Source organism: Mirounga angustirostris, unplaced genomic scaffold, assembly GCF_029215605.1.
Source record: "Mirounga angustirostris isolate CCGP_5_RB_7025 unplaced genomic scaffold, mMirAng1.0.hap1 SCAF_5, whole genome shotgun sequence".
NCBI classification, from domain to species: domain Eukaryota; kingdom Metazoa; phylum Chordata; class Mammalia; order Carnivora; family Phocidae; genus Mirounga; species Mirounga angustirostris.
The window spans coordinates 33,185,435-33,202,702 of NW_026991713.1; the positions used below are offsets into that span (position 1 = coordinate 33,185,435).

The 17,268-nt window shown below is 34.8% G+C and overlaps 1 protein-coding gene across 3 annotated transcripts in view; it reads left to right on the forward strand.

Moving 5' to 3' along the window:
* RASSF9 (Ras association domain family member 9) overlaps window positions 1-16,164 on the forward strand; it is a 28,716-nt gene extending 12,552 nt beyond the window's left edge. For all 3 annotated transcript variants that reach the window (XM_064590827.1, XM_064590828.1, XM_045872891.3), the window contains one exon: window positions 11,954-16,164. In XM_064590827.1, coding sequence (XP_064446897.1) covers window positions 11,954-13,214 — 1,261 coding nt within the window. In that variant the 3' untranslated portion in view covers window positions 13,215-16,164. The remainder of the gene's footprint in view (window positions 1-11,953) is intronic.
* The last annotated feature ends 1,104 nt before the right edge of the window (window positions 16,165-17,268 follow it).

The following is a 17,268-nucleotide window of genomic DNA, read 5'->3' on the forward strand; positions in this document are numbered from 1 at the left end:
CAGGAGAGAGAGGGAGAGACAGAGACAGAGAAGAGAGAGAGGGAGAGAGAGAGAGATTTAAAAAGGACTTGAAAACCATTTAAAGATTTTAATCAAGGAAGGTATACAGACAGATTTGCAGTTTAAAAAGGACAGCCTGGCAATATTGTGGAGCACAAATGTGAAGTGGGCAAAAGTTTATAAGACAATATTTAATAGCTTACTGCAGTAATCTGTTGTGAAACTGAGAGTTGTCTGAATCATAGTGGTGTTGATAGACATAAAGGCGCATATTTAAGGCATTTGGGAGAATGAATAAAGCAGACTTACTGACTGGTTGTTAAAGGGGGATGACATAGAGAAAAGAACCTAGGAAAATCCCAGTTTTCAAGCTTGAGAGAAAGAATGGGGGGACGGTGATCACATTCGATAAGATGGGGAATCAGGAGATGGAATAGTTTGGAATATGAGAGAAAAGAATGATGCATTAGTTTTGATCAGTCAAAGTTGAGGTTCCTGTGTATTATACAATGTAAATATGAAGTAAACATGCAAAAAAGGAGTTTGTGAATACAGGTCTAGAGCTCAAGGGCAAAATATATAGATTTGGGAATATCAGCATACAATTGGCTGATAAAGTTGTGGACAGTATTATAGTCACCCACAAAATGTGTTTAATGAGACAAGAAATGACTCACAGGAAACTGGGGGATGCCATTGGTATCAGTTAGTACTTACTGCATAATAAAACATCCCCAAAATTAGTGGCTGAAAACAACTTGTTATTTGTCTTCTTTTTAATTTTTTGTTACTTTTAAATTTTTATTTGTTTATTTGCTTGTTTGTTTGTTTTGATTCTGCTGGTAAACTGGGGGTGGTTCTTCTGTTGGTTTTACCTAGGCTTTCTCAATGAGAGTGGGTTGGCTGAGGTCCAGGTTCAGAGGGGACTACTGAGATGGCTGGGCGTCTCTCTCCATGTGGTCTTTCATCTCAGGCTTTTTCATCAAGCAGCAGTACCAGGATGGCATTCCAGGAGGAAGAAAGCAGAAGCTACAAGACTTCTTGAGGCCTGGACTTCAGAACTTGCATACATGGTTTTCACCATGTGCTACTGGCCATAGCAAATCCCAAGGTCTATTCAGGGAGGAGGAAATGGATTCCATCTCTTGATGGAAGGAGCTGCAAAAGAATCTGGCCACCCTGCATGACACCTACATTTATTGAATATACAGAGGAAGCAAAGTCCATGCAGGATCTGTGAAGAAGAAGCTAGCAGGGTAAAGCAAGAAGCTTAGAGGGTGAAATCCAGAAGTCAGACATGGATTGCTGCAAGAATGGGAAGGAAAATCACAGAGCGTAATGTTACAAAGAGGTCAAGTCAAATCCATTCCGGAAATGGCTGCTAAGTTTGGCAGTTCGGAGATCTCTGACAAGCTTGAGAAGAAATGTGTCTGTTGGGGGTGGGGTGGGGGGAGTCACTTTATGGTAGGTTATTGTTACTGAAAAGAGAAGAACTAATGAAAGAAAGTGAGCGTGGATTGGTATTTGAGTTTGTGAATGAAAGATAGTTGATGCAAATATGTGGTCAAAATAACAGTAGTTACAACGTGACAGGATAGTGGGAAGGACCAGAGAAAAAGGTAGAGGATAAAAAGAGTTTAATAAAGGATACATTTTGAAGCAAAGTTCTAGAGGAGGTGGAGGCTATGAGATTAAGAGCATATGAAAAAGCTTCAAGTTTGGGGAAGGCAAAAGGACGTATGATGCTTTTGACATGGATGACCACTGTTTTTCTATTATCCAAAATATTTTCAAGTATCTCTTTTTTTTTTTTTTTTAAACAAAATGGCATGGCAGGCCCTGGTATATTCTTGTTTCTATAAGTTATAAATTTTTTGTTGCTCTTTAGGTAATTTATTTGCAACTAATGTGAAGAGCTGATTATTTCAGATGAAGCTTCCATTTGGAAGTCACATTTTATTACGTTTTATTATAGACTATGTTCAGAAAGTGAAAATCAGGGAAAAAGGAGCTCATCTTGTGTTTTCAGCTCTCCTACTGGATAATGCAAATTCCTACATTTTTCTAGTGCCATTCAAATATGCCAGCATATTTCAGAATACATTTAGAGAGGGAAGAGTAAGTGGCTGCAGGCAGATACAAGCTAAAAAATCGCCATCATTAGGGAATATCTTCTACTAAGTAGGCAAAACCAATTATGGACTTAGCTGCCCACAAGAAAACTCATGCTAATAGCTGACATAACTACAACTGTCATTAAACTAAATATTCAGGCTAGGTAACTTTCCTTTAATAAATGTATGTGCAGTTTGTTGTAAAATACTTCTCTAAAAAGTACAAATCAACAAGGAAACTAGGTATTTGCCAGGCACAGGTAACACTGGGAAGTGAGCATAAGAATTTCCAATGAGATTAGATATTTGTTCAGCATTTTATCTGGTAAATACTACATGTTAAATATTTACAGTTTGATTAAATCAATTTCTGGAATCTGAACTATAAGCTTAGTTTACCTAACCCCCAGTTGTCTCCAATAAACACATTCTTTACACATTCCTTTCCCTTTTCTCTGCTTATGAGATTTATGTATTATAGTTACCCTGCAATTATGTTATGTAGAGGGTTTTTCTTAATCTGCATACCTGGCTTACTTCCTAGAAAATTAAACTGGCATTAGTAGAACATAAAACTAGTGCTTTCTATATGTGTGTGTGTGTGTAAATCCTTAATCTCTTGTGCCTCAGTTTTCTAATCTATGAGATGGGTTTAACAATAAGACCTATCTGGCAGGGTTGTGATGAAAACTAACCGAGTTAATGTATATAAAGCATTTAGAACAATGGTGGGCACATACTAAGCATTCAACAAAGTGAACTACTATCCAATTGTACCTCTTTACACACACACTTTACTACTTTTTAAATACCTGTCCTTCAATTACCAGGTCCACACATAATCATGTGAAGTCACAATTTGAAGGGGTCTTCTTTACAGACAAGATCTAAAGTATTTTTACTTATTTATTTATTTTTAAGTAAACTCACTCCCCAACAGGAGGCTCGAACTCCTGACCCCGAGATCAGGAGTTGTGTGCTGTACCCACTGAGCCAGTCAAGTGCTCCTACAGACGAGATCTAAATCAGCATATTGCCCTGAATTGAATCTCTTGAGGCTCTTTTATTTAATCAGGCTTTCTACAAAGAGTTATAGGACTGGAGAATGAATTGACATTGAGGTCAATTACTATGTTTTTATTATTATTTATTATGACCCAAGTTTTATTATTGTTGTTTGTTTTTTTTTTTATTTTGGGGAATTTTATAGCACATTTGCTCAGAGTTTATCTTATGATTTTCAATAATGTTTAAGTGGTCCTGAATTTTTAGAATCTCCCTTCCTAAGCGTAGCTTTTCTCCTTCCGAGCTATATGACAAATTCCTGAACATAAGGATCATCTTATCTTCTATATCATTTTATCCTCAGCATTTATTCACATTTGCTAAAACTAGAGTTTCATTAATGATTGTTGAAGCAAGTTATAAAGCTCATATACCATAATTCCAAATGGACAATTTATTTGGAAGACAACTAACTTGGAATGGATTCAGTTAATTTGCATAGAACTTTTCTTTTTTTAATACATTTAAGTTTTTATCCTACCCAATTTTGTCTCTAGATTTCTGTTTGTGTTTGGGTCATTCCTTTACTCTTACAAAGTTGCTCATTCATATACAAAATATAAATTTTTCTCTTATATAATAATGATGAAGCTAACTAATTTATTAGCAAAACTATTTAGAGTTGTACTGTGATAATTTTGATTATTGGGAAAAGATGCTATTAAATTTGGAAGTATAATATTTTTGTTTGAAAATAGTTGTAACATGTGATTTAAATGTTCAGCATCCAAACTGATTATGGCATCCCCAGCATTTTAAATTTTATAATTAGCATAGAGTTGGGTCTGTAAACTCAAATATTAGTTTATAACCTTTGGTATAGAACTTAAATTGCTAAACTTACTTTTTATTTTTTATCTTTATTCTTTAATGTCCTTAATGACTTATATGCTTTTGTTCGAAGAAAATGTGAATTACTACAAGGTAGTCAGATTTGAGCATGAGATAAATATACTGAACCAAATTTCTTTTCTTATTATTGTCTTGTAGCTCCCATTACCATTCATCATTTCTGAAACTTGCATTGTTCGGTTATTCTATCTTCCAGTATTATTTACTGGTATGTTTTTAATATGAGTGCCACATATAGTGAGCTATACATTGAAGATTCTATTTGACTGGACATCATACCCGTGAGAGTTATTACTTATTTGGGCAAGATGTTTTGAGAAAGAACTACCTAGGAATGGTTTTCATAACTTCATACCCATCTATCTTTTCTATAAAAAAAATATATATATTAGGAGGCATTAAAATCTGCTTTCTGCTGGACCAGAATCTGTGCAGGGACTAAGTTTTTTTCCTCTGTATTGCTATTTTGTATTTCATTTATCAGAATACAGGACACAAAAATGAATTACATATGTACTCATATTGTATCAATTATAGTTGTGTTCCTTGCTATGACATTGAATTGCATAGTGATAGCAGGATAAAATTAACTTCTATCTTTTGAGGAGTATAAATGCGTTTTGAGGTTTAATAAATAACTTGAAGGGAATAAATTGTATTATGAGTTAAAATACTAAGGAGACAGTTCTCATTTCCCTGTGGAATGAGAGGTTTGACTGAAAAGCATTTATTTACTTTCAACTTCATGGAAAAAAAACAATATCATAGCTTGGCCAAAGGTCAGTAAAATATAGAATCTTCATAACCCTTGGTTTGTATTCAGCTATCAGCACAAATAACTAGATTTGTAAATATAGTGTCGTCTGCCATTTTATTTGAATAATGGTGACTTCTGGACAGTATTTGAGTCCAGAGTATCTTCTAAATAATCCAAACAAGATAGTGTTATATTCAGTGTAGTTTTATCTCTAAGGTAGTTTTAAAGGCTATTTCTGACTTCTCTAGGCATATTTTACATGCCTACAACACCCCCTGCCTTGCCTGGGCACTAGAGATGCTTTCCCTCATTTCCCACGGTTGTTTCTGGGAATTTCCCTTTCATCCTGTAAAGACTGCAGGTCTTGGCCTCCTCTTCCCCCAAACTCTGGGTCTATTCCTAATTCTGGTCTTTGTCCCTTCTTTCAGGGCAGAATAGACTGTAAAGTAGTAAGAGAAAAGCTCAACGAAAACCCCTTCTGGAGACTCCCATCCCCCCCACACACGGCTGACAGTGCCCTGATCTCTTGACCATTTCTGTCATGTCATAGCTACTCAAATACTGTTTCTTAATGGAGAAGAAAGATTTACTAGTTTATGAATGGAAGTTTTTTTCTAAACTATAATTAACCCTATAGGAACATCAGCATTCCTTAGGACCAGTTCTGGGATTAACAGAGGAAAATCCAGTTGGGCAGGATTAATAATAACAAACATAACATAGGCTGTGGGGTGAAAGGAGAAAAAAAAGTGCATTTGTATTCCATTAAGTAGAATGCCAACTTTCATCCTTTATTTCAGAGTACTTGAGATTGGAAATGTCTCCCTTGTTTATTATTTTTGTTTTCATAAACTTTAGTATTAAATTCTCCAGAAGCTATAAGGAAAAAGGGTAAAGGTGAAGCTGTGACAAATATTTTGTTGTATATCTGGAAGAGGATTTTTCCATTGCATCACTATTGACGTTTGTGGCTATAAGCTTTTGCTACCAGGAAACCATTCTGTACCTTGCAGAACATTTATGTTCCCAACCTCAACCCACTAGATGCTAGTGGTACCCCCGGACTCTAAAATAAAAATCAAAAATGTCTCCATGCATTGTCCAATGTCTCCCGGGGGGCAAAATCACCCCCGGTAGAGAACCACTGGTTTAGAAGGAGAGACTCTCCAGTTTGAAAAATAGCTAATAGCAATAAGAAGGAAACAGAGAACAGTCTTTGAGCAAAGGACCAGGACTCAGATATGCCCCCGAAGCTCCATAGTTCTTCATCTTTCAATCTGATGGATCCTTCCATCGCAATGTTCAGGCATAGGTGCCGCCAATAGTTTGGAACTGGAAAAGTTCTCACTATTAATTTCTAAGCATGGGATATGGTTCCCAAGAGACTTAAGCAATAAAAGCATTTCGTTTTGAGTCACTCCTATACATAGCAGCCAGATTGTGTCAGTATCAGACTTTCTGGGCTGACCTCCAAAATAGTTGTAATAGAGGTTCTGTGGAAAATGCATTCACAGATTCAAATTAGTTTCCATAAATGTATATAGATTGCATTCTAGTGTTTGTATACTGGGTTTTAGAAGCATATCTTATAATGTAATTATTAATTAACAATTTATCATTTTAATGATTCTTATTGTTATTAAAGTAGGCCTCCAGGATGTCTGGGTGGCTCAGTCGGTTAAGTTTCTGCCTTCAGCTTAGGTCATGATCCCAGGGTCCTGGGATTGAGTCCCGCATCGGGCTCCCTGCTCGGCGGGGAGTCTGCTTCTCCCTCTCCCTCTCTCCGCTGCTTGTGCTCTCTCTCTATCTCCCACTCTCTCTCTCAAATAAATAAATAAATAAATAAATAAAATCTTTTTAAAAAATTTAAAAAAAATAAAAAAAGAAAGTAGGTTTCCATATAAAATATTTGTCCTAGTAAGTTTCATATGTCAAATTTCAATTAAACTTTAATGTCTAGTATATACTAGGAATGAATGTTACTCTTTCAATTTATTCCCCTGTACCCCAACTTCAGTGCCCTTTTCCTCTGGGCAACTGAATAAAGATGGCCAAAGTTTATCCATTTATCTTCATTTTTCTCTGCTTTCACACTGAATCTTTTTTCAGTAAATATATGCTTTCAGAGATCTTCAGTTTGGCATTGTAATATCTTAGTAAATACTTCTTTTTATCTTAAAACTTCAGATTTGGATAGTTAATTTATTCTCTGATGCTTTGTCCATAATTACTCAGTGGAGTGTGTTGAAGAAATATTTGAGTGTATGAATGTTGCATTTGTAATTACAAGCCAACTCAACTTAATTCTGTGTCATTGTTTTTGTGTTACTAAAATTAATTATCAATGGAGAAATATTTTCAATTTCCTGATTGACAATAGAGTGAATGCAAGAAGTCCAATATTTAATTTCAGTTATTATTTCAGAGTAAATATGGAAAAGTACCCATAAGTGATGTTAATACATGTTGTTGAGAAGTTTTATTTAGCATATAAATCTTAATTTTCTGATGATATTCCAGAAAAGGCAAACACGGAATAATGAAACAGCTGCAGAATAATATATATACTGTAATGAACCTCATTAGCACAATTTTAATCAAAATCAGAGGGTTATAAATCAGAGAAAGATTAAAAGCATTCTCAGCTCATCTGTGATCCAAAGATTATATTAATGATGTTTTAAAGTGTCTCTTATTAGCCAAACAGTTATGTCATATTGGAAGTACACATGCAAAAAACTGATGAGTTAAAACAGGTGAAAAAATATTGTGAGACATGTTGGAAAGTATTTGTAAAATAATATTGTTAACTACTATAGCAAGGTCGATAAGATTACTGAATGAACATACTAAAAACACTACACCCCTCTCTGTATTAAATAACAGTAATTTTGTTATTAGTGTTAATAACCTATATTTACCTAGTACATTTTTCACAATTCTCAAAGCTCTTTTACTCATTCTCTTATATGATATTTGCAGCAACCTTATGAAACATGTGAGTCAGATATTGTAGTATGACCGTGAAGGGTACAGAGGATTGGAAAATGAATGGATACTCAATTGGGGCCATACTACAAAATAAATACAGTTTTCAAAATCCGAAGCCTGTTTAAAACATAGAATTTAAACATGATGAATCTTTTACTAGGTATGGAAGATTATGGAAATTCATTGGTCATTACTTTTAAACATATTCAATCAAGGGGTAGAACTTTTGAAAATTATCTGATTTGAATGATGGTTGTAAAATTTCCTCAAAATATTTAGAGATAACTGACTCAGAAAATATAAAATAGCTTAAGGTAGACTTAAAAAAAATGTTTGGAACCAGTCAGACTGTGATGTTATTATTAAGGCACTAATTTTTTCACACATAATGTGGAAATAATACTATCTTTAGGTTGTGTTTAATAACCATTAGGGTTACATTATCCACATGAGCTGAAAAGTAGCAGATATCTATGGGAGGCCACAATAGACAAGCATTTGATCCTTCCCAAACAAAAAAGGTTCCAGTTAGGGTAGGGGCATGGAAGTATTGGGGACTTGTCATGTACATCATCATTATTATTCTACGTAGGGTACCAAAGGATTCCCTGCTCTCTGTTCCTCAGTCTTCTTCACAACTACAGTGTAAGGCCGAAGAGGTTGTAGGTCATGTGTTATCCTTTCTTATAGACCCAGAACTAATGTTTCCAGAAAATGGAACAGGACATAGGGACTACTCTAAGAAAACAACAGTAAGGCGTTGTTATATATATATGTATATTTATAAAAGAGAGTTTTGTCAGCCAACGGAGGTGCCCAGACCTGTCAGAAATCCTTTAGTACTGCATCTGAGTAAGAACAAGATTAATATGGAAAAGATAGAGACAGTAATACATTCTTATGTACTTCTTTCCGTGACTGTCCATTGGGAAAAGTCCTCCCTTGACCAATTGGTGTTCTAACAGGACATTAGAGTTCCATTCCTATCAAAGGCAAATTTATATAATAATGTTCCTCTTAAAAGAGTAGTGTATTTTATTATTTTTTTTTCCAATTTAATCCACATATCCAAATCATCAAACTAGGGGCACTGGCTGGCTCAGTCAGTAGAGCTTACGACTCTTGATCTTGGGGTTGTAAGTTCGAGACCCCCGTTGGGTGTAGAGATTACTTAAAAAAAAAAATCTCAAAAAGACAATCATCAAACTCATGAACTTGTTTTTACAATATAATGGTTAGCACTGCCCTATGGTACCTGCTTTCTTGCTTGGGTTTAAATCCTCAATGTACCACTAACTGTGTGACCTTAGGCAAATTATTAAAAACCCCTGTGCTTTAGTTTCTTTATCAATAAAATGGTGATAATATTATTACCTACATTGCAGAATTGTGAGGATTAAATGACTTGATATATGCAGAGCTTAGAACAGTTTTATTTATTAAATGTTTTATGACTGATGGTTATAATCTTCCATGCTAGTATTTTTTAGTAGGGTTTTTTTAGAGTTTAACCATGAATACTAAGAAATAGCATAAAATAAAGATGTCCTATGTTCTTAGTTTTAATGTAATAGCTATTGGTGTTATAAGGTTAATAACTGCAACAGTTACTCAATTTTGTTATTTTTACCATTATTTATAAAAAGTGCATATTGAAATGGTTATCATTTAATATACAGTAAGTGCACAGGGCATGGTTTACTTCTATTTAAATTATGCAATTTAGTAGGTAAACTTCTAACTGCATAAAGTAAAAAGAAAGTTTGTTAATTTTGAGTATTTTATAGGCATGATCAAAACAGATGAAGGTAATGATTAATTTAGGTAATGATTAAATGTACGGCCATAACACAAACAGTAGTTAGTATCAGTTACTTTGAGTACTTATTTGTTTTTTCTTAGAATGTATTTGTGTGCTATTTCTCTACTAATTGAAATATGAAAATAATTCTGTTGCCCTACATTCTACCTATTTTTTGTTGATTAGAATTGTTAAGTGATGAGTTGTAAATATTATCAAATATCACATTATTCAAAGTTGAGTCATTAAATGTTAAATATTTTTATTGATTGATGATTGATGTAGTGTAAATGTTAAATATATACATTTTAAAGATTTTATTTATTTATTTGAGACAGAGAGAATGAGAGAGAGAGCACATGAGAGGGGGGAGGGTCAGAGGGAGAAGCAGACTCCCTGCCGAGCAGGGAGCCCGATGCGGGACTCGATCCCGGGACTCCAGGATCATGACCTGAGCAGGGAGCCCGATGCGGGACTCGATCCAGGGACTCCAGGATCATGACCTGAGCTGAAGGGAGTCGCTTAACCAACTGAGCCACCCAGGCACCCAATGTTAAATATTTTTATAAGAGAACAATCACAGCCCTTTAGGACTTTTTGGATAATTATTTATAAAATGTTGGTACAGTTGGATATCTAAATTTTATTGGGTACTCTTTGTTATTTGGTGTCATTGATTTGTCCTTTCACTGTTAGTAGTCACTTTACGACCTCAGGAAAGTCAATAACCAAGGTGCAATAATTAGTCGTTTAAAATAAAGATAATAATGTAGGATTAGTCACTATTGGTACTAAAACATAAACACTATAAATTCTAAGTGTTAAAAGATTCCAGAAACCAGGGAAAATTTCTTCCATATATGCTTCATGGAGTCATATGCTTTGAGGGTGCTATGTAAAGTAACTTTCACAACAAGCCAATTACTACTTGAAGATCTTGTCTCCATAAATCATATTGGATTATAATTCACTTTATATCATTTCTTTCTTAACATTCTTTTAAAGAGATATTATGAAAGACATGGTCAATTTGACTTACATTCATGATGGAAATATGATCTTAAAAATTCTCTACAGGGTATGGCCCAGAAACCACGGAACTTCCCTGTTTCTTTTACTACCTCTATGGCTCTTTTTTCTTCAGAAAACTGATTTTTTTTTTCCCCACCCCTCTCTGCTACAAAGGAAATTACTATCAAGTCTTTACTTCTCTATATGTCCCAACTCTGACCACTTCCTAATACCTCTACTGCTAAAACCCTAGTCCAGGCAGTTCCCCTTAGATCTCTGTGCTAGGCTTTCAACTAAGCCTTCCTGTCTCTGCTTTTGCCCTTTTTTTTTTTTACAGTCCATTCCATTAAACAAGCCAGGTATACTTAAAGCATAATTATAACCATAACTCCTCTGTTTAAGCCTTTCTCATAGCTTCTCACTAAAACTAGAACAAAATCCAAATGCCTAATCATGGGATATGCATTTCTGCTAGATCTCATCACCTATCATTTGACCTTTCCCTCCCTCCAGTAACTCCACCCCCCTCAAGCCTCCAACTACATTCGCCTTCTCTCTGTCTCTAGAACATGCTTCATGACCCTTGCCCTTCTGTTCACTCTTAGAATTCTTCCCTTAGGTCTCTGATGGCCTCCTCAAAACTTATGCCCCTATTCAAAGGTCATCTTCTTAGAGGAAGTCTCTCCTAAATACTCTGAATAAAATGAACTTCTCTTTCTTCCAAGTCATTCTCTGTCCCTTCATCTTGTTTAATTTTCTGTTTAGTATTTACCACTACCTGCTATTATAATAATTACACATTTATATCTGTGTTGTCTTCTCCTTTGTGTACTGTTGTGTCTTTAGTATCTTCAGACATGTCTGGCACATGGTTGGCGTGTAATAAGCATTTGTTGAACAAAAGTATGACTGTTTTCAATAATGATCGGTTTTTAGCCCTATGACTCTAATATCATCCCACCATTCCTACCTATGCTTCCGTGGTCTTTGTCTAGTCTGAAGGCTCCAGCAAAAACTGTCTTATTTTATCTCCTCTTATTCATCTCCACTTTGAGTATTGTCTTAACTCTAGCAGTTCTGACTGTAGTTATAGTGTGGCTGACTTCTATAGATAAAATAGCCTCAGTTGTCTTGGATGACAATTTGCTCTTTCCAGAGCCCACTAGGGAATAAAAGCAAATTAAGATATTTTCCTTGATTTTTTTTTTCTTGCAGTAAAACTTCTGATTCACGTGTAGTCTCAGCCTCCAAATGCATCTCTGATGAAGGATAAAATCTGAAAAGGGTATTAAAAAGCTAAACCGTGTTTCTGAGTTTACACAGGTGATGACAGAAATATAATGTACTTTGTTTTTCTTTCAGATCTCCCACTAAAGACATGGATTCAGAAGAGAAGGAAATTGTGGTTTGGGTTTGCCAAGAAGAGAAGATTGTCTGTGGGTTAACTAAACGCACCACCTCGGCTGATGTCATCCAGGCTTTGCTTGAGGAACATGAGGCTACATTTGGAGAGAAACGATTTCTGCTGGGGAAGCCCAGTGATTACTGCATCATAGAAAAGTGGAGAGGCTCGGAACGGGTTCTTCCTCCACTAACTAGAATCCTGAAGCTTTGGAAAGCTTGGGGAGATGAGCAGCCCAATATGCAATTTGTTTTGGTTAAAGCAGATGCTTTCCTTCCAGTTCCATTGTGGCGGACCGCTGAAGCCAAATTAGTGCAAAACACGGAAAAAGTGTGGGAACTCAGTCCAGCAAATTACATGAAGACATTACCACCAGATAAACAAAAAAGAATAGTCAGAAAAACTTTCCGGAAACTGGCTAAAATTAAGCAGGACACAGTTTCCCATGATCGAGATAGTATGGAGACCTTAGTTCATCTGATTATTTCCCAGGACCACACTATTCATCAGCAAGTCAAGAGAATGAAAGAGCTGGATCTGGAAATTGAAAAGTGTGAAGCTAAGTTCCACCTTGATAGGGTAGAAAATGATGGAGAAAATTATGTCCAGGATGCATATTTAATGCCTAGTTTCAGTGAAGTTGAGCAAAAGCTGGACTTGCCTTCTGATGAAAACCAGATTCTGGACGACCTGACTGAAAGTGATGGAATTGTACACCTGGAGGAAAGATTAGCATATTACAGAATGCTCATTGATAAGCTCTCTGCTGAAATAGAAAAAGAGGTAAAAAGTGTTTGCACAGAGATAAATGAAGACGCAGAAGGGGCCGCTGCAAGTGAGCTTGAAAGCTCTAATTTAGAAAATGTTAAGTGTGATTTGGAGAAAAGCATGAAAGCTGGTTTGAAAATCCACTCTCACTTGAGTGGCATCCAGAAAGAGATTAAATACACTGACTCATTGCTTCAGATGAAAGCAAAAGAGTATGAATTCCTGGCCAAGGAGTTCAATTCACTTCATATTAGCAACAAAGATGGATGCCAACTAAAGGAAAACAGAGGGAAGGAATGTGAGGTCCCCAGCAGCAGTGGGGAGGTTCCTTCCTTGACTCAAAGAGTATTTAACTTGTATACAAATGACACAGACTCGGACACTGGTATCAGCTCTAACCATAGTCAGGACTCGGAAACAACTGGAGGAGACGTGGTGCTATTGTCAACATAATTCGAACGGCTTGTTTCTGACCTACTTTCGTGTTCATGTTTGCTTAATAGGAAACTTTATTTTAAACGTCACATTCTGAAAAATGATGTAAATCATGTTAAGTGTTCAGTGGTTAAAAAAACTAGAGAAAGTTTATTTTTAATTTAAGAGTTCCAAGCTCACCCAATTATTACAAGTTCAGACGATGAGCTGTTTATTAGGAATGCAACACAAATAGCTTGCAGGTGTATAACAGAAATGATTTGATGGGAATTATAATCTCTTATAGCTTCTGGGAGGAATGATTTACACAAACAAAACTAATTCTTAATATTGCAGTCAATATATTAAAACTAGATACATGAACAAGTAAAATTAAAAATGTGCTGTAATATATTTTTTCAAAGCTGTATCATTGGAATTTTTAAGTCTGTAATGTACATGACAGCTACGCTACTGTAACTGTATTAATTCAAGTCTTGGTTCTTCTCACTGATACTTAGAATGTACATCATCTGTCACTTTCTGGACCCCTCTACTTGTTTAGACCTAGATGACAGCAAGTGGGAAGGGCTGCCACTGGGACATGTACAAATTCCAGCAGTGGATTGAATAGGGGTATAGATGAGAAAGGGCCAATTGCTACCTACAACAGCAATTTTTCTAAAGAAGGCTAAAGTTACTAAGAAGGATGCCTGGGCTTTCTCTGACCAAGCAAATCATCTGATCAAACAAATGGTCTGTGCAGGTTTATTTTTTGAGTGAGGCATGACGTGGGTTACAGAGAAAATCACAGGGTCACAGTCCTGTTTATTTACACCCTGCCCACAAAAGAGGCTCCAAGAGAGGCAACTTGGGGTCCTTTGTGTGGGTAAAATAGAGTTCCGTATACCCTAAGTATTAGCATTTTGTCTCTGAACCTATAGAGAGGAACTCACGTGGACAAAACCCTTTTATTCTGTTACACTGGAATTCGGATTGTCTTTGTAGAACTTCATCTAAGGTGCAAACTAAAAAAATGTGGCTTTGACCCACACTCCTTCCCCAAGGATGCTAGTAAATATCCAACAAATTGAACAGATTATTTAGATCTCACCTTGAGTGATGCTCTTTTTAGTGCCAGACGAGGCTTGGTTTTGCCTGACGTTTTCCTCCCTCTCTCCCTTCTTTGCTTCTTGCCAGTGAACACATGATGTAATCATATTGTAAACAATTAGTTTTATTGTTTTATTGTACTGTTAAATAAACACCACTGTGGTTTATTTTTTCTTTAGCTGACACTTTTCCTGTATGTCAGCATACATGTAAGTAAGAATATTATTTTACTTAGTTTTAATATGTGGATATTGGTGAAGATTTCAGTATTTCTTATTCCCTTTTATTCCCATGCTTACTGTAGTGCATGTTTTAACTGAGTTTCTTAATCTACCTTTTCATTTCTCCATCTCCCAGACTTTTCACCAATCTTTGAGAAGATATTTAGAATGTTTCAGTATTTCACTTTGGAGAGCATCTGTGTTACCATTTCTTGCACCAAGATAATGCTAAAGGCTTTAGTTGAAATTGGCTGGTAAAGAAAGGGGAAATTTCCATTCCAGGGAAAAGATAGTGATAAAGAGTAAGTAATAATGTTAACATGGGTTTAATTAAAAAAAAATTAAAAGGGAATTGAATAGTCATCTGAGAAAGGGAAGTTTTTTTTGCCAAATATCTCATTAAATCATTCAGCAATAAGGCAAGTTATTGATATATTCATTGTTCACTACTGGGGATTAAATTCAGACGATCATCAATGATAAACCAATTGCAATGTTGTTTTCCGAAAGTGAAAGCAATCTCTTTGGGTTACTCCTTAGCGAGAAAATAATGAAAAGAACATTACTTATCTGCTATGTAATTTGATTAATTATCTGAATTTGAAAGAGGTTCTGATAAGAAATAGGACTGGACAGATAATTTCATTTTAGAATCTTTGAATTAACTTCTGCCTTTATATACTTAAGTAGTGATACATTCTAAGGACTACTTCTATATTTTTACAATAAATTATGTTAAAAACTCTTCTCAGAAAGCAGAATCATTTAAACACACTTTAGAATTTCTAGTTGTTCTTTACTTATACAAATCTATTTGTGCTTTTGATTTGTTACAATATTAAATCATCAGTTACCATGCTGAATCTCTTTTTTTTTTTTACCATGCTGAATCTCTAATTTAGAGTAATATATTAATACAGATATAAAACTTAACTACAATTGCCCTCATCTCTGGATACTGAGTTATTCTTTATTAAAGTGAGAATCTGAATTATAAATATAGAACTTGATAGAGGCTTTAATGTTTTAATTATGAATAGAATCTTTAAAGTGTTTATAAATGTTTGAGTAACCTAACAGGTTAACTATGAAATTGCTATATGCGGCTAGAAGTAGCAAACCAAAGCTGACTATTCTTCCTTCTTGTAACAACTTAGATTTTCATAGACTGTACCTTGTTCATCCTCCCCCTTGGAATGCCTCTTTTTCCCTTCATCTGCCATACACGGAAACCTACCCATTTTGTCTTTTTAACATGTTATATTTTCTATTAAACATTTATTCCATTCAATCAGGTGTAATATCTTATCTCTGAGCCCACAACTATTTCAGGTGTACTTTTCATAGAGGAGCACTTATATTACGGCTTAGCTTATATTTATTTATGTACTTACCTAACTTCCCTCCCCCAATGTATTTTTTTATTGTTTTATTACTTTGTCTTCTATCTTGTTAACTATAATCCCTCCAATCGACCTCCTTACCTCTTTGCCCCTACCCAGTTTTTGAATTGAAATGCTAAATTTTAGAAGGCTGCAACCATTTTAAAAATTACTTCTATGATGCTCATGCATTTTATTAAATATGCATATTAGCAGACTTAAAACGGTAAAAGTAATTCTACTTATAAATTCTTTAGGGGAGGCACTAAATCTTTGTGCTCTGAAAAAAATTTTAAATTGGTAAATTTTTTATTTTATTTTTAAAATCACAGTTACTGATTTAAGGCAATGCAAATATTATCTTTTTAAAAGCCTCTCAATGGTTAAATTATGGTATTTTCCTTTGCATTATATGCATGTAGGAAAAAATATATATTCTGTAGAATTGAATTTTAAGTAGTAGACACAAAATAACTTTGAAATAATATCCTAAATGAAATATCTATTTTATTTTCTCTTTCTAACTCAAAGAAATAAATGGTCTCAGTGTATAGAAGCTATTCTAATCCATTAAAATTTTATTTTTATATTATTTAAACACCTACTGTACATGACAAAATATACTTCTATGGCTGCATTTTATAGTTTTTCAAAATAGGATTATGGTTTTATTTAGAATGTATTTTTCTAGTTGACAAAGGAATACCTTTTAATCCAGATACAGATTTTTTTTTTTAATATTAGGCTATTTCTTTTCATACTACCTGATTGGTTTAATAAACCTGATGTAACAAATATAAACTATCTGTAATTTCTTCAAGTGTAACTAATTCAGAATAATAAAAGAAATAGTTGTACCCTTTCATGTGACATTGCTTGTCTTTCTGGGTGCATCACTTGGCTATATTAAAAATAAATTTTATATTAGTCAGAATTATATAATTGCTGTGCTAACTTACACAAGTTAAGATCAGGTATTATTTCATGACAATATATAGCAAATAAGACCTAATAAAACTTTTTATTAGGTTTCATACATATGTTTCAATTTGTCATGAAAGAATATCCTCATTTCTATACTAGATGGCTGGTTTTATAAGCTGGTATCTTGCTTTCTAGAATGAAATCCATTTTATTTTATTTTATTTTTTTAAAGATTTTATTTAATTATTTGAGAGAGAGACAGACAGCAAGAGAGAGCACAAGCACGGAGGAGAGGGAGAAGCAGGCTCCCCGCCGAGCAGGGAGCCTGATGTGGACTCGATCCCAGGACCCTGGGATCGTGACCCAAGCCGAAGGCAGATGTCCAACCAACTGAGCCACCCAGGTTCCCAATGAAATCCATTTTAATGTAATAATATTCAAGTGTAAATCTTC